General features: G+C 34.9%; 1 protein-coding gene across 2 annotated transcripts in view; it reads right to left on the bottom strand.

Annotated features, from left to right (window-relative positions):
- The window catches only part of LOC122045528, a 45,709-nt gene extending 21,482 nt beyond the window's left edge, over positions 1 to 24,227 (bottom strand). The window contains exons 1-4 of one of the 2 annotated variants that reach the window (XM_042605780.1): positions 23,881 to 24,227; positions 10,267 to 10,402; positions 9,195 to 9,325; positions 8,671 to 8,872 (exon numbers count right to left, since the gene is read on the bottom strand). In XM_042605780.1, coding sequence (XP_042461714.1) covers positions 8,671 to 8,872; positions 9,195 to 9,325; positions 10,267 to 10,402; positions 23,881 to 24,093 — 682 coding nt within the window. In that variant the 5' untranslated portion in view covers positions 24,094 to 24,227. Of the gene's footprint in view, positions 1 to 8,670; positions 8,873 to 9,194; positions 9,326 to 10,266; positions 10,403 to 23,880 lie in introns of those variants that run through there. The other variant, XM_042605781.1, reaches the window with a different exon arrangement.
- Between the last annotated feature and the right edge of the window lie 406 nt (positions 24,228 to 24,633).

The raw sequence follows: 24,633 nt of genomic DNA, 5'->3' as shown, positions 1-24,633 counted from the left end.
GATATATTTCACATAAGTGGATTGCGAATTGTTCACTTTATATATTTATATATGCTAATGATGCACTTCGTGTTGCATGAATTGTGGTATGCTCATCCCTATATACAATGCATCTTTTACTAGATAGATTGTGGGTAGTCTGTCATATGTGGATTCATTGATAAATTAAATTAAGAATACTCGTAAGCGAAGGAAGTATGAGAAATGATGAAATCATATAAGAGAAATTTCTGACAAGAGATTAATGATGTTAAGTGCAGAAAATTATAACCTTGACTATTTACTCTTTGGACTGTTATAAGATATTCATTTGACATCATGCACTTCCTTTTTATATTCACATTGCGTTTTCTTGCTCACGTTCTGGAATTTTTGATCTTTTGGATATTGCTGAGATGTAGAAGTATTTTTAAAGAGGCATGCATTTAGTTAGTTTGGTTAATATTTATATATTTTTGCTCTAACATTTTTTGCAGTTCATGCGTGGTGAGCGAAACTAACTTCATGGTAGGCCGAACTCGTGTGAGGCGTGACAACAAATCAATACGAGGATAACGAAAGGATGAAATTAAGTCAGGAAAAAAGAAAACACTTCAAGATCCTAGAGAGAAATATAAATAGCATAGCTCCACTTAGGGATGGGAATTCGAGTCACGTCATTCTTAACGTGTCTCATTTGTACAATATAAAACTATATAAAATAATAGAATATTTATTTTAATTCTTTAATGATGTCACATTTAACTAATTTTAAAAGAACCTTTTCTATAAATATAAAACTATATTTATTTTAATGGTACCTCTTCTAACATATTTAGGGAGAGCGACTACTGCTTGTCAGTGTTTGGAAGTGGTACAAGATGCTGGACTAACCCAGGGAACCATGCCAGACAATTACAAGGAGGTGCAACAATCAGAAACCGCCTAAATGTTGCAAAACATAGTTTCTACATGCAACGTGCCAAGCTGGGATATTTCAAGCAGGTGAACCGCAATACCTCCTATTTTCATGCACTTATAAAGAGGAATAATAGGCGTAATGAAATCACAGTCGTGGAGAAGAATGATGGCAGTTTTACATAATCTTTTGAGGTATAGGCATTCACGACTCATTTTCGAAGACAGCTCGGCACATTAGTGGACTGGTCAACTTTCTCCCACTCTTGTTTGCAGTTTAGGCCAGACATCAGGATTGCCCAGTAATCCTGTCTGAGAGATGAGGAGATGACGCGCTAGTGACGATGACTTGATTGTTGATGAAGAAAAGACCTCCTCCGAGAAGGTAATTTCCTTTGGATTCTACATACACTCAAACGATCTAACAAAAAGTTAGTGACCAAAGACCAAGGAAGAAATCCCAAGCAAGGTCCTCTGATGCTCAAGTCAGTACAATCTCCAGCGAGTGAAATGAAGAACAGTAGTGGATACGCGCGAGCATAGGTTTTAGATGCAGATGATGGGTACCTTACCAACGGAGATGGTCCTCTTTTATATACCACCTCTCACAACCTCCGTGATAATGAGGTGACATTGTGCGTCGGAGTTTGTTAAGTGATGGAAAAAGTATAATCTGGATGATATGCAATAATAGTCCGAGGACTCTTTTTTCTATCCACAGATGTACCTCTTTTGTCGTTTATGGCTTAGACCCTTGATGAAATTGTCGAAGGAGTATTCCGTCATAACTAACCTCTGCAAGAAGTACCCAAGGAATATTCCCCGACAACCCTTACATGCTGTTAAAATATTGTCTACTACTTGTTTGTTGAGTATATCTCGGTCGGTCCTTAAGCCGGCCTCTTTATTTGGCTAATGTAATCTACATTGAATATATTTCGTCCGGTCCTTAAGTTGACCTCTTTTATTAAACCATTTAGTTGCATTCTGTATATTCCTTTGCCCTATGTTAGATTAAGCTGCTCAATTACATCCTGTGCAACATTAATATACTTGCTAGAGAATGGTAGAGTGCATCGGAATCTCGAGAAATCCCTTTGATAAGTGTCGTATGCCCGATCAATCCTTTGCTTGAACGGCCGCATGTGCACTTTGGTTGGGCGTATCTGGAAAGTTTTATGAAGCTGAGGGCCTTAAACTCGAACAGTCGATCACATATATGGGAATTAATGAGGCTGAGTGCCTTTAACCCGCCCGGGCTTTATCCGGCCTATTACATATGTGGAAACTGATGAGGCTGAGCGCCTTTATCTCGGTCGGCCTTTATCCGGCCGGTTACACATATGGGGATTGATGAGGCTGAGTGCCTTTATCCCGGCTAGGCTTTATCCGACCGGTTACACATATGGGAACTGATGAGGCTGAGCGTCTTTATCCCGACCAGGCTTTATCTGGCCGGTTACACATATGGGAGCTGATAAGGCTGAGCGCCTTTATCTCGGTCGGACTTTATCCGACCGGTTATACATATGGGAACTGATGAGGCTAAGCGCCTTTATCCCGGCTGGGCTTTATCCGACCGATCACACATATGAGAATTAATGAGGCTAAGGGCCTTTAACCTGGCCGAATATTTGTACGATTAGAGCATACATGCTCCCCTGATTTTAAGATCGAACGAATACACATACACACTGTTATTTATGATTGATGTGTTGTAGAATAAGTCAGTCATTCTGGCCGCCCTTGAGACTTTATACTCCTTGGTTCGCTCGGCTTAACGACTGACCATCTTCCCCTAGCCAGATTAAAATATGGTCTGGTTAACCCAAGGATTTTAAACACTGGGGAACTGATGCAGGCCAAACAAGGGGATATTACTCCTTTCGAAGTAGGACTGCCACGTCATCTTGACTTTGATCGCCACATCACCTTCTGGGTCCATCAGTCATAACCCATATCAACCAGCATGATTAGCTTGCCTACCTCCCTACATTAGATGAGATCAAGGTGGCATTGCTTGATATAAGGGATCATCGAGCACCTAGTTCAGATGGTTTCAAAGAAGCTTGGGACACGATTGGAAGAGATTTTACTACAAATTTTTTAGTGGTGGTAAATTGCTCCGAAGATGGTATCACACTTTGATATCTCTTGTCTCGAGCAATTGTCAGTCACATTGGATCATATCTTACAACAGTCACATGCAACATTTGTAAAGGGTCGCCTCATCACAAATAATATCCACCTGCCAGGAGCTTTTCCGAAAATACAATAGGACACACATCTCACCCAGGAGCATTATGAAGTTTGATCTTCAAAAGGCTTTCGACTCGGTACATTGGGATTTCTTGTATGAGGCACTTATTGGGTTGAACTACTCGGAACAGTTTATTGCATGAATTATAGAGTGTGTGACTACCACCTCATTTTTAGTGGCCATTATCGGAGGATCTTTTAGACTCTTTAGAGGAGCTAGAGGCTTGAGACAGGGTGATCCATTGGCACCATATTTATTTGGCATTGGTATAGAGATTTTTAGGAGGTAGATACAATAGCGCACTGTAGGATTGGGCTTCTGTTTCCACCAGTGTGCTCATCTCAAACGTATGTGGATAATCTACTTCTATTCATCAGAGGTGATGAAGCTTTAGTTACTGCATTGACTACTTGCTTACAAGAGTTTGGAGAGACAGCTTCAGGTTAATAGACTGAAGTCATGTATTTACCTAGCAGAAGTTGATGACACGACTTGCAAGCGATTGCTTTCCATCACAGGCTTTCAAGAAGGCACTATGCCCTTCAGATATCTTAGGATTCTACTAGTTGTAGAGCATCTTCGGATTTCAGATTACAACCCACAACTTGATTCTTTAGTTCGATGAATAAATGCTTGGCCGAAGAAGACGCTATCCTATGCAAGCAAGGCACCGTCCTATGGAGTGGAGTTCTTCTGGCTATCTATACTACCACTATCACTGGGCATCAATGATCATATTTAGAGCATCTATAGATCATTCATGTGGACATCGAAGTACCCACCAGTGTCATGGGCAGAGATATGCAAACCCAAAGAGGAAAGTGGCTTGGGATTTCATGATTTACGAGCTTGGAAGTTAGCCCTTTTGGCAAAAGTACGTTCGTGAATACAAGCTAAGGAGGATGTGCTCTAGATAAAGTGGGTGCATCACACTTACCTAAGGCGTGCAAATATATGGACATGGGAGGCAGCCCATTCAGATTCCCTTCTGGTCAAGCCTTATTGTAGATACAAAATCTTCTATTATTTGTTGTCGGCTTCCAGAGCCTGTTGGACAAAGACTAGCAAAGTGGTTTACTCAAGATGGCAAGGTGACTCAGGCATATAACTTCTTTAGACATCCTAATTCTAAGAAGACATGGACCCGAACAATGTGGAAGACCTACTTATAGACGAGTCATGTAGTCACACTCTAGATGTTGGCAAAGAGATGTCTTCCCACATGAGACAGACAAGATTACATGGAGGATCGATAGTTGTACATTTTGTAGATAGATATTGGAGTCGCAAGAGTACCTATTCTTCGGGTGCCTTGCTATTATGGAGTTATGGAAGTGGATCCGAGATTGGCTACACATGCAGCATGAGATGTCTACCTACCGAAGAACATTGAGAGTCTTCAGGAGATACTATTGTGGGAGTCGAATGTTGACAAAGGCTCGACATCTTGCCATGTCCTCTTTGGTCCACTATGTGTGGAGAGCAAGAAATAGAAATTTCTTTGATGAGGTGCGGTTAGACTGTGAGAAGATTTTTAGAAGTGTGCAAATTCATGTATTCCAATCCTTCGGAGTGTACTATGATACTTTGCCAATCATGAGCCGCTAGTAAAGTCCACTTATTGTACGCTTTGTCAGTGCTATATATAAAATTTTACTTATCCAAAAAAAGAGAGTAGCAAAAGAAGCCACACTTAACTACTTTAGGTGACAATTTATCTCTATTAAGATATAAGAGATGGATAAAAAAAAGTGCACTCAAATTAAAGACAACAAATAGATCACTTGGAAACATTATAGTAAATGCATCTGACCATACTGAATAGATGAAGACATATGATTGGTAAGATATCATGTAATAAGAACATCATTCCAAAATCTAAACGGAAACTATATAAATAATATGTACATGCAATCACAACCCAACAGCTATAATAATATGGTTGGTAACTAGCTAGAGACATAGGATTCAAAAGAGTGAGAGAAAGATTTCCTACATTGTCACTCCTTTACACCTTAATAGATGAACCAAATTGGATTCACCTCAGCAAAGAAAGAAAAACAAATAGAGGAGACTATAAAATGATCTTTCATTAAGAAAAATTGAAGTCAATTATTCTTGAGTAGTTGTCAATGAAAGTAACAAATCATTTAAACTAAATTTGAAATAGACTTAACTAGGACCCTAAATACCAAAATGGAGTAAAGAGAATGAGGTAGAGTAAGTTTATAGAAATTGTTGTGAAACATAGAACAATATGTTACTAACTTATAGCACTTACACTCGTCTAGGAGTTCCTTGGTAGGTCGTGCAATAGGATCACAAATCAATTAAAATATATTATTAGTATTCTTGTTGCTTCCATTATGAAATAGAACATGACCAAATCCACACACAAGCACCTCATGCACTAACAAATGTTTTTGGCCTTACCTGTGTGCAAGAGAGTAAAAGTTTTGTATATGCAGGTTTCAAACAATTCACTCTTCTTATAGCTAGAGACCATTGATTTCACGATGATCCTAACACTTGCTATTAGAGTAAGGTTTCTCTTGAAGGACTAATTGTTGACAGAGTAAAATGATTGGAGGACTTTTCACACCACTAAAGTTTGAGGGGATCAACATATAGAAAAGAATAATATAGATTTAACTTAAAACTAATTTTGATATATCTCTTGCTATTGAATATGGTTTTGATTCTCTCAAGCATTCAAATGGTGATGCCACCAATAAAATACAATGGACAAAGATTAGCGAGATGAAGATGGCATAACAAATGGGAAGGCCATTGAATGCTCTCCCTGCATAAGAAATTAACAAAGTTGGAAGTTACATAAGCACAAAAGAATTATAAGAGAAATTGATACATTTACATGAATGGACCTTCGAAGCCAAGCTCACAAAATGAGATCCTCTATGAACACAAGTAAGCACCTTCAAAATGTAGGATGAAGAAAAGGTGCCTCAAATGCATTTTCTCTACAAGGTGTTAGTTAACGGGCTAATAAGCATTGGACAAACAATGACAAACAAAGATATACTCAACAACGACAAACAAAGATATACTCCAAAATGCACTGAACGACTTTCCAAAAATGCATTAGTGGGTCTCCTTGGTGGGCACTTTTTATATGTTAAGGAAGTTAGATGTTATTAGTGCAATTGACCAATGATCAAGGTTGACCAGTTTTAGATTATATTTTGATATTCAATCAATGTATTTGATGGTTAAGTGAGATGTCCAGTACGTCAAGCTTGACAAGATACTTAATAATGGAAAAGTCCATGTGGATCATAGTTGGCTGACATTTGCTAGTTGAAGGCCAATCGGTGTCGGCAATGGAAGTCCTAATAGGTCGTGGAAGATTAGATGTTAAGTATACGATGCAAATCCAAACAGGTTAAGGGTGATCGGATATTATACACGTGAGTGAAAGTCCAGATCGTGGAGCACTAAATGTTAGGCATGTGATGGGAAATTCTTATAGGTCATGGAGGACTACATGTCAATAGTAGATGCAAAGTCCAAGTGGGTCAAGGGTGTCTAGATACTTGATAGTGACGGAAGACAAAGTAGGTCATGGAGGACTCTAGATGATTGACAAGAGATAAAATATTGGCATGTTAAGGATGACAAGATACTAGGCAAGGTTAGAAGTTCTAGGAGAGTAGATTCTAGGCCGTGGAAGTCTTGACAGGTTAAGGGTGAGATGAGGCTGGGTAAAGGAAGTCTTGGTGAGCTGATGATGGTTGAATACTGGACAATGAGTGAAGTCCTAAAGACAAGGAGTTTCTAAGCAAGTATAATCCTAGTAGGTTAAGGTTAACTTGATAGTAGGCATGGATAAAGTCCTTATAAGTCTAGGTAGACCTGTACTAGGCATAGGAGGAAGTTTGAGAGACATTTGGTTGAAATTAGAGTATCAATCATGTGAACAACATTAGTCAATTGGGGCAGTCCGTTGGAATGGTTGCGAGTAGTGTTTTCGGCACAAATTCAATTGTGGGATAGTATCAATTGACTTGACAACAAATAATCGGCTAGCACCATCAGTCGATTGGATGATAGCAAACAATCGTCTCGATGAACAATGTTCTTAGCACAAGTTGAAAAATCAATTAAAAACAACTAAATGTTTTTGCAATCGACTAATTCATTAGTAGTCGACTAGGGCAGTCGACTCAAGTCAAAATGAAGTCGAACAAAAAGTTTTACAATTGACTTTGAATGTCGACTGGCATAGTTGACTGATGCTAAATCAAAGAGCTATTGAGAAGAACAGAATTCAAATAGAACTTGGACAATGGTCGAATTCTTAGCATCTAGAAAGGAGCACTTGACTGGAAGGGGATTATTAGTTGATTAATGAGCTAGCAATCAATTGGAGTATAGAAAATAGTTGATTGATCAACAGATCTAGGTCATGAATAGAAACTCTATAAAGGAGGTTTCATGCAAAACTTTTAGAGATTTGTTCAAGGTGGTTCTTAGGCGAGTGTTGCTATATTTCAAGCCCTCCAGAGAGCATCCCAAAGGAAATCAACAACGATCAAGCAACCATATTCTTCATTTTGTAATTTCTACTTATTGTACTCTCATTATTATTGCTTGTATTTTTTGTGTATGTGTATTTGCTGTAAAGACATGACATTGCAAGAGGTTTCTCCACCTAGAGAAGGTGTCTGATAAGGGGAAAAGTAGCAGCGTTATCGGGGTTGACCCATCGACTTAGGTTGTGAAGTAGGAAAATGGGATTTCGAACCACATAAAAAGGTTGTGTGCTTGTATTTTGTTGTTGTACTTTGTGTTTAGTTTCGAACCACCGTTGTGTACTAATGATTGTAGACAAGCACAATGACAAGAAAATGAAAAGACGAATGGGCTATTCACCCCCTAGCTGCATAGATAGATCCTACGAGGTATGTACTCTAGAAGTTATTTTCGACTATAAACTGCAAAGCACAACAACAAAGTACAAGAATACAAAACCTTTTTACGTAGAATAACTTGGTCTTGTCCTTTTACTCCTAATCACTTAGGAAAATGACTCCCAAACCTATATAGCTTTTTACTTTTCACTCCTCTTCATACCTAAATCTAAAGTCTCAATTTATTTTCATGTTTGCTAAAACGAAAGCTTGGGTGGATTCATCTTAAAATTCTGTAATCCATTAAAATGAAGAAACCTTGTGGAAATTGAAAAACATTTGTAATTTTACCACCTTTAAGATATTATAATAAGATTCAATGTTATATCCAAATTGTTGCATTAAACTGCTAATAATTAGCAAGTTGAAAAAGTCTCAACTAATTTCAAACACATATGATCTAAAGAAATTATTTTCAACCATTTTCCACATGCATCTGAAGTGGAATAGTTCTTTGGCAGAACTTGGAAGTATCGTTTATTTATCTAGAGTGAACCCCCAAAAGATAAATAAATTAGATAAAGAAACCAGCTAAATAAGAAGCCACAATAAGATAAAAGCAATTAGACAAAGAAATCATACCAAAATGCACTATAAAACTTGAGTTTGATGTTCGTTTAAATATGTTCCCTGCATCGTCCTTGCAGAAGCCCTTATCCATTACTAGTAACAATCGACCAAACTGAACCTCAGCCGATATATCCACCATAATGGAAAATTCTCGATTAGGAAGAAGAACCTTCAGAGTAGATGGCACAATGCGACCAGCTCCATAACTGAGAAGCTAGATAAGGAACAAACATTAAATGATTGTCATTTAATGAAGAAGGAATTATTGAAAGCAAGGACAAGGAGGTAAACAGATAATATCTCACATTGCATTACTCTATGGTAACTAAGTTAAATTTCAAATGGGCAACTCAGACAATGAATAAAAATAAGGTAAATGTAAGGCTAGAAAACAATGATAAGTGTACACAAGAACAAAATGATAGAGTAGAGAAATACTAGATTCTCAATCATGAAATAAACAAAATTTACCATTCAGGGAATCAGAAAGCAATAGATGGGCTTAATTACAAATATCAAGTTTTCTGCTTACATACGTTGCAATGACTAGGGGAGCACCTAAATTCACCTCCATTGATGCATGGTTCACTGAAAGAAATATTGACCCATACATTCAAAGAGTTTGTGAAAGAATCAGAGGATATATATGCAGTAGGAGCAATTGTATCTGCAGTAGGAGAAGGGAAATGGTCAGAATCCTTATTTTCATTTATTTGACAAGGTAAATTTTAGACCAAAAATGAACAAATGAAAACATGTTTTTCAATATCTATTTCAAATGTTTATGATTATCAAGTATGCAAAGTGGTACCTCCGAAAGATATAGAAGTTAAAACCAACACAATTAGGCATGTGGATGTTTTGAAGTGAAATTTCTTTAAATTAAATACTAATTAAACAATAAAGCTAAATGGAAAGCAGAAAGTTTCTGTTATTCTGCTTGTGATGGAAGAAGGCTAATTAGTGAAATAGAAAAAAAAAAGATCTTGTAATGCATGAGACCAGATTTATAATGTTGATTCTGGTATACATGACTTACAACTATGGTGAAAAGGGGAATAAGAATTCAGTGAAAATAATGAAAACAAAAAATAATTAAACAACACTCTTTTTCCATACCCCTATGCGGAGGTAAACAAGTCTCTTGCATGTTATTATCATAGACCACTAGGCATATGATAGGTTGGTCAGATAAGCATAATGGTTTTCATTTTTAATGTTGCGAAAACCAATGAACACATCATCCCCATGATCAGCAACACAACCATGTGGCCTCCCTAGACTTATGACTTCAATAAATACCAGGCTGGGTTTGATAAGCATGTGGAACAAGTTTAAATCCTGAATTAGCTTTGGAGATCTTCAGCAATGCTGACTTAAGGATCCACACCATTTACATATGATAATGCCTTTCACCATTTGCAGATCCAACTAATATTCAAATCCATCAAATCTAGTCATACGCTTAATTCCTATGACAATTAAAGTTTAACTTCATAAAATTAATTCTAGTGCACAAGAAGATAATCAATCATAGAAGAAAGATGGAAAATTCATGTCAACTAGATAATCAAAGAGAATTAACAAAAGTGAGGATAGTTTCTTAACCAACAGTCCAGTTATAGCTAGCACATCGAACTCTTCGGGAACCATTGATGCAGACCTCAAAAATATGATTGCCATCAAGCAGGCCTGAGTATGTAATGTCTTTTGATTCACAAGCAGAGTAACTGTAGTTATCTAACTGCATGATGTGCAAACAGTTATTAGGCACCTGAGCAAATTGTTCAAATAAATAAATTTATGATAGTTTTCATAATGGAGTGATTCTTGAAACAAGTTCATATTTCTAATTGGAAGAAGGTCATGTATTAATGAAAGCAGTGACAAAATGGCCGAATTATGTTGAAAAAAGATCTCATTATGATCTTGAAAACATCACACTGAGTCCCAGCATGCTATATGATCATTTATTACATCTAGTAAGAATGTAAGATTATTCTTGAGTTTCAAAAATAAATCACAGAAAAACATAAATGGAACAAGCAAATTTGCTGAAGAAAACAAGCATTTAATGCACACTTATATACATGTTTCAATTTATGAGTCATCTTCTTCCACTTGCCTAAACATAAGAGACAAGTAAGCGCAAATTTACAAATAAAACGAATTAGCATTTGACACACTCTTATGTTTCTCCAACATTCAATTAACACAAGGAATTCATTATGCTCTCATATGAAGCTGATGGAATCAAACCTAGTCCAGGAACTAGTTCAACTTTTATAAGAGCGTAAAGCTATTGGGAACAATGGGTTCTCAAAATTAAGCCAGAGTTGATGGAACAATAGAGAGGTATAAGATTCGACTAGTGGCAAAAGGTTCTATTCAACAAGTGGGTATTGATTATAAAGAAACCTTTTCACTAGTAGTGAGATTCATGCTTTAAAATATCGACCCGTGCCGAGATTTCGGTCCTAGACTGGAACGATACGGTTTTGGTATCGTATCGTACCGTGCTGATACGGTTTCAATATTTTTTTTATTTATATATAGTAATTGGTACATAAATATGTTTATTGTGTATAATTTATAAATAAATTGTATATTGATTTTATATAAATTATTTGAACAACTGAATATGGTTAAAAAAATAATTAAATATACTTTTCTTTACATATTATTAATAACTCAAATTAAAATTGATATGTTATAATTATATAAATTAATTGTTTATTTATTTAATTAACAATCAGTTTAAATAATATATATTTAAAATAGTGAAAATATCAAAATATCAATTAAATAGTAAAAAAATATAAAATAATAATAAAAAATTATCAGAATATAAATATGATTTTTTAAAAAAATTTAGAATTTTTTATTTTTTTATATTTTTTAAAAAAATAGAATTTTTAAATAAAATTTAAAATAGTAAAAAAAATTATAATATCAATCAATATTTTTTCTAAAAATTTATAATATCAATCAATAATTTTTTAATTTTAAATACATTTTTTATATATTTTATAAGGATAATTTAATTAGGGCTTATGAAAGCATATTCAAAATATCACACCTTAGTTGGGAGTTAGGAATTGTTTAAATTAATTAAATTTTTTATTTTTCTTTTTCTGTAATAGTGCATGAAGGGGAGCTGGGCGCAACGGTAAAGTTGTTGCCATGTGATCAAAAGGTCAAGGGTTTGAATCCTGGAAACAGCCTCTTGCAAAAAAGCAGAGTAAGACTGCGTACAATCCTTCCCCAGGACTTGCATGGCGGGAGCTTCATGCATCGGACTGCCCTTTTTTCTGTAATAGTGCATCATCATCGCGACGGGCGCGAGGCGCGCGCTAGTCGCCAGAAGCATCGCACGACGCTTCCGGCGCAAGTGGAGGCGTCGTACGACGCTTCTGCCGGTGGTCGAGAGGTTGCACGACGCTTCTGCCAATGGCTGAGAGGTCACGCAACGCTTCCATCAGTGGCGGAGAGGTGGCGCGACGCTTTCGCCGGCGGCAGAGAGGTCGCGTGACTCTTCCGCTAGCGGCGGAAGCATCTCAGCGCTGGAAGCATCGTGGGAAGCTTCTAGCGCCGGCGGAAGCGTCTCAAAACGCTTCTAGCGCCGGCAGAAGCATCTCAAGACGCTTCCGCCAACGCCGGAAGCATCGCACAGAGGCGTCCGACGATCGACAAATAACGCATGCGAAATTTATTCGTGTGCGGTGCCTGTTTCGCTTCTACACCGGAACGGTAAATTTTGACAGTTTCGGGGGACACGACTCGACACTTCAAACATTGGTGAGATTTACTTCTATTTATTTATTATCGGCTCTAGTAGCTAATTTGGATTTATAATTATATCAAATGGATGTTAAGACTACTTTTCTGAATAGAGAACTTGAAGAAGAAATTTATAAGGTACAACCAGTAAGTTTTGTTGTTAAAGGTCAAGAAAATAAAATTAAAGTTTGCAAATTGAATAGATCGATATATGATCTTAAGCAGTTTTCTAGACAATATTCTCATATGACTTTATAATAGATGAAAACCATTGTGTCTATGTAAAAGAATCCAATAAAAAGTTTGTAATTCTATCTCTTTATGTCGATGTCAATGACATATTGTAAGTTGAAATGTCAAGGAGTATATACAAACCAATGAGAAGTGGTTTGAAATGAAGGACATGGATGAAGCAAATTATATTCGGTGTGTTAAATTTATAATGATCATTCTAAGATATTACTTGCACTATCTCAAGAATTATATATTAAAAAAATTTAGAGCAATTTTGAATGTCAAATTGCAAACTCATTAATACTCCTATGACCAAAGGCGAAAATTTAAGTGTGAAATGTGCCCAAACAATTCTGAAGAAATACGAGAGATATATGAAGTGTCATATTCTTTTGTTGTTGGGAGTTTGACGTATGCAATGTTGTGTACTAACTTGTCTCCCAATATTTATTATGTTGTGGGTCCAATCAATAGGTATTGATCTAATTGAGGAAGACATTGGAGTGCAGTTAAAAGGATTCTTAGATGCCTAAAAGGTTTTGTCTGGGTGGTACTTTAGATGAACATAAATCCACCTCTAGCTATACTTTCTTACTAAATAGTGGTTGCATCTCTTAAAGAAGAAAGAAACATATTTATGTATCACTATCCATAATGTTCCACAATGGAAGTAGAATTTATGGCATGTGCTTCTGCGGTGCATGGAGGTGTTTGGTTAAAAGGATTCTTATGTCATTTGGGTGCAGTAAATATTCCAGTGGGAACTATAATAATTTATTATGATAATCAATCAGCAATTGGTTACATTAAACAATCCTAAACCATTAAGGAACCAAACATATTGATACAAAGTACAACTTCATCAGAGATATTATTACATGCCCATGCATTTGATGGTGTATGATCCTTTTACGAAGCATCTTTATAGATCACTTGGATTGCGTAGAATGTGATTGTAATTGAATGCACGAGTATTTAAGATATTGTGTCCTTCATTGTAATGAAATTTGATTATAAATTTTATATATACACATTTAGTTTATGATATATTATCTATAAATTAAAAGTATGTTGAAAAATTGAGATTGGCTTTCTCACACAAGCAATCACCTCTAATGTTGTGTATCATGCAAAGATAAGATAGTATTGACTTTGTTGTGAACAAATTCATACATATGTTACCTTGGTAATGAACTTTTGAGAAGAGATCACTTCATGAAATATTTATTTTTGTATTCGAAATAGATTTTCCCACAATCCATTAAACTTGTCTAATATTGACATTAGAGTTTTCTTAAATTTGATATTATTGAAGAATAAATTGTTGTGACACACTCGATGTGAATTTTTTTTCTTAAAGATATACAGTTCTAAGTAGGAAGAAACATATTGTAGCATGCTACGTCTTTCATACTACGTCTACTGAAGTGACTATTTGGATAATGAGTAGTTGAGTCCCAATTCATTATGTGAGACATAGGAGCATCTATTCTTCTAGTACCCTCCTATTGTAGAGCTATGGAAGGGGATTCGAGGTTGGCTCTATATGCGCACGAAGATGTCTTCATATCGCCAAACACTTAGAGTTTTTGGCTAGCATTATCATGGGAGCAGGACGTTGACAAAGGTCCATCACTTGGCCTTGTCATCAGTGATACACTATGTACGGAGAGCAAGTAACTGTAGTTTTTTTGGTGAGAGATAGGTAGATGTTGAGATGATATACAAGAGTGTAAACTTCATGTATACATGTCTTTATGTGTCTACTTAGATTTGATACTTCATTCATCAGACGAGTAACCCTTAAAGCCTCATTTTGTACATTTTGATACATGATATATAACTTTTACTTATAAAAAAAAAAGGTTATTTTATAATTCGGGTTTCGACTGGGATATAGTGTTGCTCGATGATCCTCATTTATTTGATTTTATTGTACCCTTTTATTTTTTTATTGTATAATTATATTGTATCTTTTATAGAAAAAAGATGAATATATATATTGTTTGTTAGAAAAAATTTCATGCTTATTTAGCAAGTGTGTGTTGGCTTGACTTGGTTTTCTATTATCATACTATGACCAAGTGGAGTACCTTAAGTGACAATTCAACTAGGCCATAACACACAACAACAACGCAAACAAGTGATTGATTAGGAGTTGGAATTAGATGGTGACGGATCATTCTTAATTAACTTGACCAAGTTTTTTATTTTGCCTCTTACTTTGATGCCTACCTATCATTTTTTTCTTACATTTGCCATACTTTATTTTTTTAATGTTATTTCTTGCAATTTAGGATTGGTGGATAGAACAGAGGATAGGAGAGTTTAAAAGGATGAAGAGAAGGAGCTTCCTATCTTTATGTTTATTATTAGAGATATTCATCCTTCTAAGTAAATAAGTGAATGGAAGGTGAATGAATGGTCAGATCCATTCATCATTTCCCAAGTAAACATATAGAAGGATAAATTAAACGACACATTCCCTATTCATCCATCCATCCACCCATCTTCTCAAGTATTCTTCCACCTTCTAAAAATCTATGCATCTTAATTTCTAACAATTTTGCAATCTTATGATATGATATGTTTTAACAGAAAACTTGTACTCATCATTTTTCATGTAATTATTAAATGAAACCATATTTCATTTAAGGATCTTAGATAAATTACTAACTTTTTTGACAATCTCGATGGTCCGACACCAATCACAAAATGGAAAGGAATTATTTTTCACAATCCAAAATGCTCTAATAATTGTGATATACTTTGCTTATGATTAAATGGTGATCTCATTTCTCTCCTTCCTCTTGCATTACAATAATGATTCTATATATTTCTTTCTTGTGGAAGTTATGGGAGATATAAATGGTAGAGAAAAATTGATCCCTCCAATAATTCAAATCAAATATTTGAATTATTTGGGTTGGGCCAACCCTCATAGGCGACCTGCTTGATTTTGCTTTCATCTCCTACCCGCACATGAAGACTAGACCCTTGTCTATTATAATCATAACTATATGCCACCAATTTCATACAATCAATGGATCGAGCGACCAACGAGCATATTAAATAAGAGCTGAGAGTCATACATCAGTTAAGAATATACAACTCAATTCAAAATATGTATAAGGACGATCAACTTTCAATACCCTAGATTTATTTGATAGCATCAATCAACTTATCTCTTCTCCTAAAATTAAAATAGTTTACTTGATTTCAAACTAGTATATATTTTTGTATTCACAATTATGTTCTAACAACTAAGTTAAACATAAAGTAGCTGGCTTGTAAATACAAAATGTGTTAAAATAAATCTTCCTGTCCCACTAGAATTTTTATTTTGGTTGCTTTCCTAGACATGTACCGCATTACCGAATCATCCATAGCTATTGGTAGCATGCTAAAGTAGCAATACTAAAACAAAGTTAAAGAAGCAACTAAAAGTCTTAAGAGTATAAAATGAAGTTATATAAACTAGTGCATCTAACACAATGAGTTGAGACTCAACTACTCATTATTCAAACAATTATTTCAACACGCATGGTATGAAACACGTGTTACTCATACAGATCTTACTGTGTTTCAACACTTAAACTTGAGTTTTGTCCTCTAATAATATCAATTTCAAGAAAACTCGAATCTACCTATTAGACAAATTTAATGAATTGTGAAAAAAAATCCATTTTGATTAACAAATAAATATTTCATGAAGAAATTTCATTTCAACAATTTTTACCAAGGCAACATATGTATGAATTTGTTCACAACAAAGTCAATAATATCTCATCTCAGCATCCACATCACTAGGGGCGATTCCTCATGTGAGAGGGCCAATGACATACTTTTAATTCACAAATATACATCATAAACTAAATGTATACATATAAAATGCAAGTCAAATATCATTACAATAACGAGCACGATATCTTAAATACTCATGAACACAATCATATTCTACGCAATCCAAGTGATCTAGCATGATCTAGAAAGATGCCACTAGGTATTTGCTTAGTAAAATGATCATCCACCATCAAGTACGTAGGCATGTATTCAAAATGACCTCCTTTTCAATAATATCTCTGATAAAGTTGTACTTCGTATCAATATGTTGGTTTTTTCATAGTATTTGGGGTCCTTAGTGTAAGTAATTGCTAATTGTTTATCACAATAAATTATTATAGCTCCCACTAGACTACTTACTACACCCAAATGACATAAGAATTTTTTCAACCAAACACCTACTTGCACTGCAAAAGAACATATCACAAATTCTGCTTCCATTGTAGATAGTGATACACAAGTTTGTTTCTTGCTTCTCTTAAAGATGCAACCACTATTTAACAAAAAAGCATAGTCAAAGTTGAATTTACACTCCTCTAAATCACCACCCCAGTCAACATCTATCTATCTTTTTAATATTAAATTTTTTCCTTGATAAAAAAGGAAATAATTTACCATGCCTTTTTAAACTACACTCCAATATCTTCTTTCCTGATTAGATTGATGCCCCACAAAATAACAAATATCAAGATGAGTACACATCATTGCATACATCAAACTCCCAACAACACTAGAATATGATACTTTATACACCTCTTGTATTTCTTTAGAAGTTTTTGGGCACATTTCACGACTTAAATTTTTACCTTTAGTCACATGAGTATCAATGGGTTTGTAATTTAACATTCTAAATTACTTTAAACATTTTTAATATATGATTTTTGAAACAATGCCAACGATCACGTAGAACAATCTCTATTAATTCTAACATGCAGAATGTAATTTGCCTCACTCATGTCCTTTATTTCAAAATTAGAGGACAACCACTACTTCGTAATGGTTGTATATATTCCTTGTCATTTCCGACTAACAATATGTCATCAACATAAAGAGATAGACTTACAAACTTTTTATTGGATATTCTCACATAAACACATATGTCCTTCATCTATCATGATGAAGTCATATGAGATTATCACTTTATGAAATCACAAATATTGATTGTCTAGAAGACTGCTTAAGAACATAAATTGATCCATTCAATTTGCAAACTTTATTTTTTTAACCTTTAACAACAAAATGTGCTGGCTATTCCATATAGATTTCTTCTTCAAGTTCTCTATTGAGAAAAGCAATCTTAACATTCATTTGATATAATTCCAATTTAAATCAGCAACTAGAGTTAATAAATGAATAGAAGTAAAGGTTTCTTTATAATCAATACCCTTTTGTTGAGTATAACCTTTAGCCACTAGCTGAGCCTTATAACTCTATTGTTCCATCAATCTTTTGCATAATTTTGAGAACTCATTTGTTGTCAATAGCTTTACACCCATATGAAAGTTGAACTAGTTCCCGAACTTGGTTTAATTTCATCAGCTCCATCTCTTCTTCCATTGCTTTCATCCACTTGTCCCTTGAAGAACAAGATAGAGGCTCAACTATGTTTTTAGGATCTTCTTCATCAATCGGAGATATGATAAAAGCATATCTTTTAATCTCATAATCACATTTTGGGCATATTTTTCTTATTACTCTTTCAAAGTTGGAGTTTAGATAAATCAATATGATCAGAATTGCTCCCAATGGGATTGATATCCCGAGATAGTGATCCCGTCTAGCTTAGCATATCGAACCTACATGCCCTCTCCACGCAAGCACCTATATTTCAAACCTAAAAGTCAACCTCCTGAACCATTTCAAGCTGAATCGGAGCTAAGTCAGAGTTGAGTCACCGTAGGCCGAGTCACCACTTGGCTGAGCAACTAGGACATGTCACTATTGGTCAAGCAATCATCAAGCTGAGTTAGTATTTGGACAAGTCACTATTGGCTGAGTCACTAAGCCGAGTCACTATTGTCGAGTAACTAGGATGAGTCATTATAGGCCGAGTCACCACGTGGCCGAGTCACTATTAGCCGAGTCATCAAGCCAAGCCAATCCAAGCAGCCGAGTCACCCGAGCTAAGTCATTCCTAGCTATAGTTGATATGGTCCCCATGTCATCCTAAGTCGTACTTGAATATGGTCCCCTAAGTCGTCCTTAGCATGGCCCATTGCAAGTATATATCCCTCCCACCTACTATCATCACCACCCTTACTTGGATATGGTCTCCCACCTACCTACATATACATATCTAAGCATCGGGTATATCCACCAAAAGAGGATCCTCTTTTCTCCAACTCTCTCACTTTTTGATCCATTTTATATCTTAAGCTCCATTATGAAAGATTGACTTGAGCATCAAAAGAGCTTTACTGGATCTCTCTAGCACCCTTTAACATGTGTTGATCCATGTAGGTCCATCCATATCATGAGGGGAAGCTTCATCAACGATGTCCAGTGAGGCGGCAGATTTTCGCCACATCAAGGATCAAAGCAATAACTCATCCTCTTGAGTTTTTGATGATTCACACAACCATTATTTGCATTAGATAACTACAATAAAGGTTACCTTCCCTTTATTTCACCTCTTTTAGGAAAATTATTCTCATCAATTTTGCATTTTGTAATTCAATCTCAGTAATGCTTCCCTCATCTCATTCACCTATAAACACATAACTCTTAGGCTGCTTGGAGTACTTAATAAAAATATACTTTTTTTCTCAAGGAACAAACTCTTCATATTGGTAAAATCACAAATATAAGCAGTTAAGCCTCAATGTCTAAGGTTACTTAGGTCCGGTCCAAAGTTCATATGGTGTGGAAGGAACACATTTTGAAGGCACCCTATTCAGGATATAGGTTGTAGTTAATACATCTCCCTAAAAGGAAATAGGTGGATATCATTCTCCCTAAAAAGAAATAGGTGAATGCTATAGCCCAGCCCAAGATTTAAAATCAGATTGGAGTTGAATAAAATCAGATTTGGATTTGATTTGGCAAGTTATGACCGAACCAAATTTAATTGGATTAAACTGGTTCAATCAATTAAAAAAGAATTGGGGAATTTTTGAGAAACTTAGGCAGTGTTTGGTTTGTAAATTTTCTATTTTCATTTTTTGAGAAAATAAAAAAACATTGTTTGGTTGGCAATTTCTACATTTGTTTTCTAGAAAAGGAGATATCATTCTATGGGAATATAGAGAATGCCACAAAGTCATTTTCTAAGAAAAGGAAAAATGCACGTTTTTCAAAATATGAAAATAGAAACCAAACACCGCCTTATATTCTCCTTTCTTTTTTTTTAATTCTCTTCCACATATGCAGCCTTGTTTCCACCACCTCATGCGCAGCAGCTGATCTTCTCCTTCCTTCTCCTTGTTTTTTTCTTTCCAACCATAGCTTAGTTGTTTTTCTTCTCCTTCTCCAACATCTCTCATTTCTTCTTCCTCTTCTCAAGAACAGAATCCTCCCTCTTCTCTTCCTTTTGTTGTTTTTCGACCAACCAACGAACAACCCTAGTCTTCCTTCCTCTTCAAAGAGCAACTCTTGTTTTTTATCGTCGAAGCTAATCAAGATTGTCGGAAAAGAGGGTAAAACTTTCATTCTCTTTTCCTTTCATCTTTTTATTGAACATTACAATGTAATTATTTTTTATTATATACATATATATATATATATATATATAATATTTTTATAACAATATATAATTTATTACATTAAGTTCAAGCCCACCCAAATACTAATTCCTAGATCTGTCCCTGGTGCTAAAGACATATATAGTTCTCACAAAAGTGTTATTATGTGCTACCTTTTAGGTTCAGAGCATTCACGAGCGAAATGACCAAATGCTTGACAATTGCAGCACTTTATTTTGCTCTTATCTTTCTTCTTTCCAAACCTTTTATGCTTATTCTTAAGGTTGGGAGTAAAGTTGTTCTTCTTGGAGCCTTCTCCAATATTCGTCCTTTCTTATTTTTCTTCTGGTTCTTATTGTCTTTAAGGTCCAAAACTTTTTGGGAATTAGATTCAGCTACAAAAGTACTTGTTATTGACCTAGCAACACCATGTTGCTCATCCTTAAGTTCAACATTGCGAGAAACATCAGAGAAAGTTTTAATATTATCATTGTGAGCTAGATTGACTTTCAAATGCTCCTACTTGTCACAAAGAGATCAAATCAAAGCTTAAACTTGTTGTTTATTAAAGAGAATACGACTAGCTAACTTCAATTCACAAATCATATTTGACATAGTTCTCAAATGTTGTTTGATGTTGTGATCAACTTCTTTCTTATAAGTTTCAAACTTGATAGTTAATTGTCTCAGATGAGTGCGGGTAGTACCTCTATATTTCTCCCTCAAGTACACCCAAATGTCATAGCAGTAGGATGGTGACACTCATGAATGAGGACCAATCACAAAACTAACCGAAATAACATGAGTAGTGGAATCTTTCTTTTTCCATACCTAGTAAGTATCTTGATCTTTCCTCTATTGAGTTGTCTTACCCACACCAAGATCTTGAATGATTTGTTTGATACCCTATAAGGCATTTTGCCCATCTAGAACATACCAAATCTTATAGCGCCAAGTATCATAGTTATCACCATTCAGTTTGACACCTTGGTTATGGTCAATAATAAGTTATTTGGATGCTATAATATGTATATTTAAGAGTAGATTACACATATTAATGCCATTAAATGTACAAATTTATTTTGTACTTAAAAATAACATCTATGATAATTCAATATAAGGTATAGATTTGAAAGTTCACTTTGTTCCCAATCATCATCATCTATAATTCTAATGTTGCATTATTATAAATTTAATTTCAAATCAACAAAACATCAATTAATTTTAGACGAGAACTACTTAAATTCTTCCAACCTAAAACTCCCATTTAATTTAGCATACTATACAATTATAAAAAAAAATAACTCCAACATTAAAAGTTCATAATGCATGCTTTAATTCAACCATGTATATTAAATAACACAAATAAAATTACATGTCACATAATATGTTCACAAATATCATCGTAATAAAACATATGTATATAACAATTTATCTTCTTAAAGAAAATCTATTTCCTTATTCATACACATGCGGGATATCATTTTGATCATTTCTTCCAAAAGCCTATCTAATGGAGTGGACTTTGAGAGACGAAGACTAGAATTTATCCTTGATCTCTTCATCTCAAGTTTATCCTTGATCTCTTCATCTCAAGTTCAATATCTCTCCTCCATCTTTTAATCAATGGCGACCTCAATTCACTTAGAAATATTGATCCCTCTTGGCTAAGTATTTCATCGACTATGCTCTTCCATCTCCCAGTAGAGAATCTCTTAGTAGTTGAATTTCTTTATTATAATCAAGACGAAGATCCATGTATAAAAGCTCCAAACATTTATTTTCTCGAATTCTAAGATGTTGTGGCATGGAGTGCATATCATCCATTTTATAATGCTTAATGATACACAACTTTGCCAAAAGTTCTAGAGTTTTTCTCTCTCTAGTTCCTCCTTAGAGGATGCTAAAATGTATCTAATCCAATCCTCGCTATGTCTAAATAATGAGGGCAAATATTATATTAAACACAAAGCCAGCATATTTAATATTCAAGATGATTTTTTTTAATCATTAAATTCAATTATGTTCAATTTTTAATTAACTCAATGAACATAAATTCAAAAAACAAATTTGTAAATTTCCATCCAAGTAGCAAGAAAAAAACTTTATGATATTTTTGTTCTTTTTGGCGATAAAACACTTAGAATTATTTATTTGGATCTCTTATAGCCATGAACAAAAAAATGATATCCAAATATGCTATACATTATTTGTTTTTAAAAAAATGATCCATATACCTTATTTAAATGACTACCATCCCCTTTTTTTCTTTTTCTTTTTAAATTCCACTAATATTTTTTGGGCCTTTACATAATACATGGTTTAAAATTTTGTAATGTACCAAGCAAAACGGGTGGAATTTGTTGTTCACCTGCCACTTGGCACTAACACCGCGGACTGCTGCGAGTGGCGGTGATCTCCGCAAGGTTACAAGGCACCATGGTCCCACATTTTTTCTTTTATTTTTTATTTTAATTAATATATTTTATATTTAAAAAATATCAAAACCATATTATTCCAATCATATGCGGTATTGAAATCATATTGTTCTAATCATAAATTAAAACAAAATTTAAATAACATATGTTGGGATTCATATTTCATAAGTGATTTAATCATGTGAGGTTAGAACAAATTTCTTTTATTACTATTAAATATATATATAAAAAAATCAACTTTCTCAAAGAAAACTATATATCTCATCATGTTCAAAATCATGACGCCGATGGATTCTAAACATGCTTCTAAAACATATACATAATCATGCTTTGTTAAAAAACAATATTAAATGAAAGACTTATAGATTTACCATTTAAAATCTACTTTGAATCATGAAATAAAAAAAAAATAACCTTAACACACATCGACATCTGATTAGAATATCAACTAACGGTGTTATGATACCAATGACGAAAAATTAATACGCATTTTTATGTAATTATTAAATGAAAACATACTCATTTAAAGATCTTTACAGTTGAATTAGTAATCCTTTTTGATGATCTCGATGGTGTGATGCCATTGACAAAATGAAAAGGAATCATTGTTTACAATCCATAATTATCCTACAACAATTGTGATATATTTTGCTTATGATTGGAGCAAAGGGTGATATCGCTTACCCCAACGGTCCAGTATCGCCGTCCTCACGGCAAAATATAGGCAGATTAATCATGAGAGATATTTTCCCTACCATAGCGACCCTTTGCAGGGAGAGGCCAGATACCTAACGAAACATTTTGTACCCATTGGGAATTGACTCTAAGACCTAATAGAACAAACATCCATGTAGGTACCAACTGCGTCAACTAGGGTTATATTTACTTATGATTGAATGGTCATCTCATGTCTCTCTTTCCTATTGCATGACAATAATCAAATATTTGAATTATTTGGGTTGGGCTGTCCTTTATGAGTTGGCCCGTTTAACTTTGCTTTCATGTTTGATAATAGAGATTTTGAGTTTCTTCAGTTTCCAAAATCCACAAAACAGCCGTGCACTCTACTATTTGCCTGACTTCTTCCATTTCCAATTGCAGTTCAGCAAGCACTTGATTTGATGCCTATTTCGCTCAAAAAAACAGAAAGAATGAAGAAATAAAGACTGGAAGTTCCATAAAATGCGCACTCAATCTTGCGTGAAGTTTTGAGAAGAGAAGAAGAAGAAAGGATTGAACCCACAGACCTTGCAGGTGATACTGCAGCTGCGGCATGAGCTGCCATTTCTGCCGTTGGTCACCTCAAACTGAAACGTGGCCGAGCTCGACGCCGAGAATGGCGGCGGGGTCTTCAAGAACTCCACCGAAGCATCAGAGCGGCCATCTGCATGGGTCTCTTGAGACATAACAGCGACGACGACAGAGGAGGCGAGAAGGAGGAGCCACAGTGGCCTTTCCATTCCGGCGGTAAATATATTTGGGGCCTGCAGTGTAAGCTGGCAATGTGCGTGCGAGTATAGAGATTAGAGTGGGTTGGAGCTTCCTTGAACGTGGTGAAGGACGGGACAGGATAGGCCACAGACTGATCAGTCCTACTCCTACTGGATAAATTTTATTTTTCTCCCTGCAAAAAAAATATATGGACAGGCTTTACTATATCATCAACCCAAGGAAGCCATTTGTTTAAAATTTAAATAAAAATATAATTAGTCTGATCGAAATTGTTTTAATAGATCAACTATATCAATTCGAAGAACAAAAATAAGAGGTTTCAACTCCAGCTCCATATCCATTCTTTACTGAGACAGTCATCGCATGCACACACTGAAAATTCAATAGCAAGCTATTATAAGGAAAGTCATCCTCACATAAAATTATAACGAAAGCTAAAAAAATTATAACGAAAGCTAAAATCTAACGTTGCTAGCCCAAAATATTTATAAAAATTTCTTTCTTCGTGGTGTTGTCAATCTTAAAATATAGATTAAAAAATATATATA

This window comes from Zingiber officinale, chromosome 2B (assembly GCF_018446385.1).
Source record: "Zingiber officinale cultivar Zhangliang chromosome 2B, Zo_v1.1, whole genome shotgun sequence".
NCBI classification, from domain to species: domain Eukaryota; kingdom Viridiplantae; phylum Streptophyta; class Magnoliopsida; order Zingiberales; family Zingiberaceae; genus Zingiber; species Zingiber officinale.
This window is presented reverse-complemented; position numbering and strand designations above follow the sequence as displayed.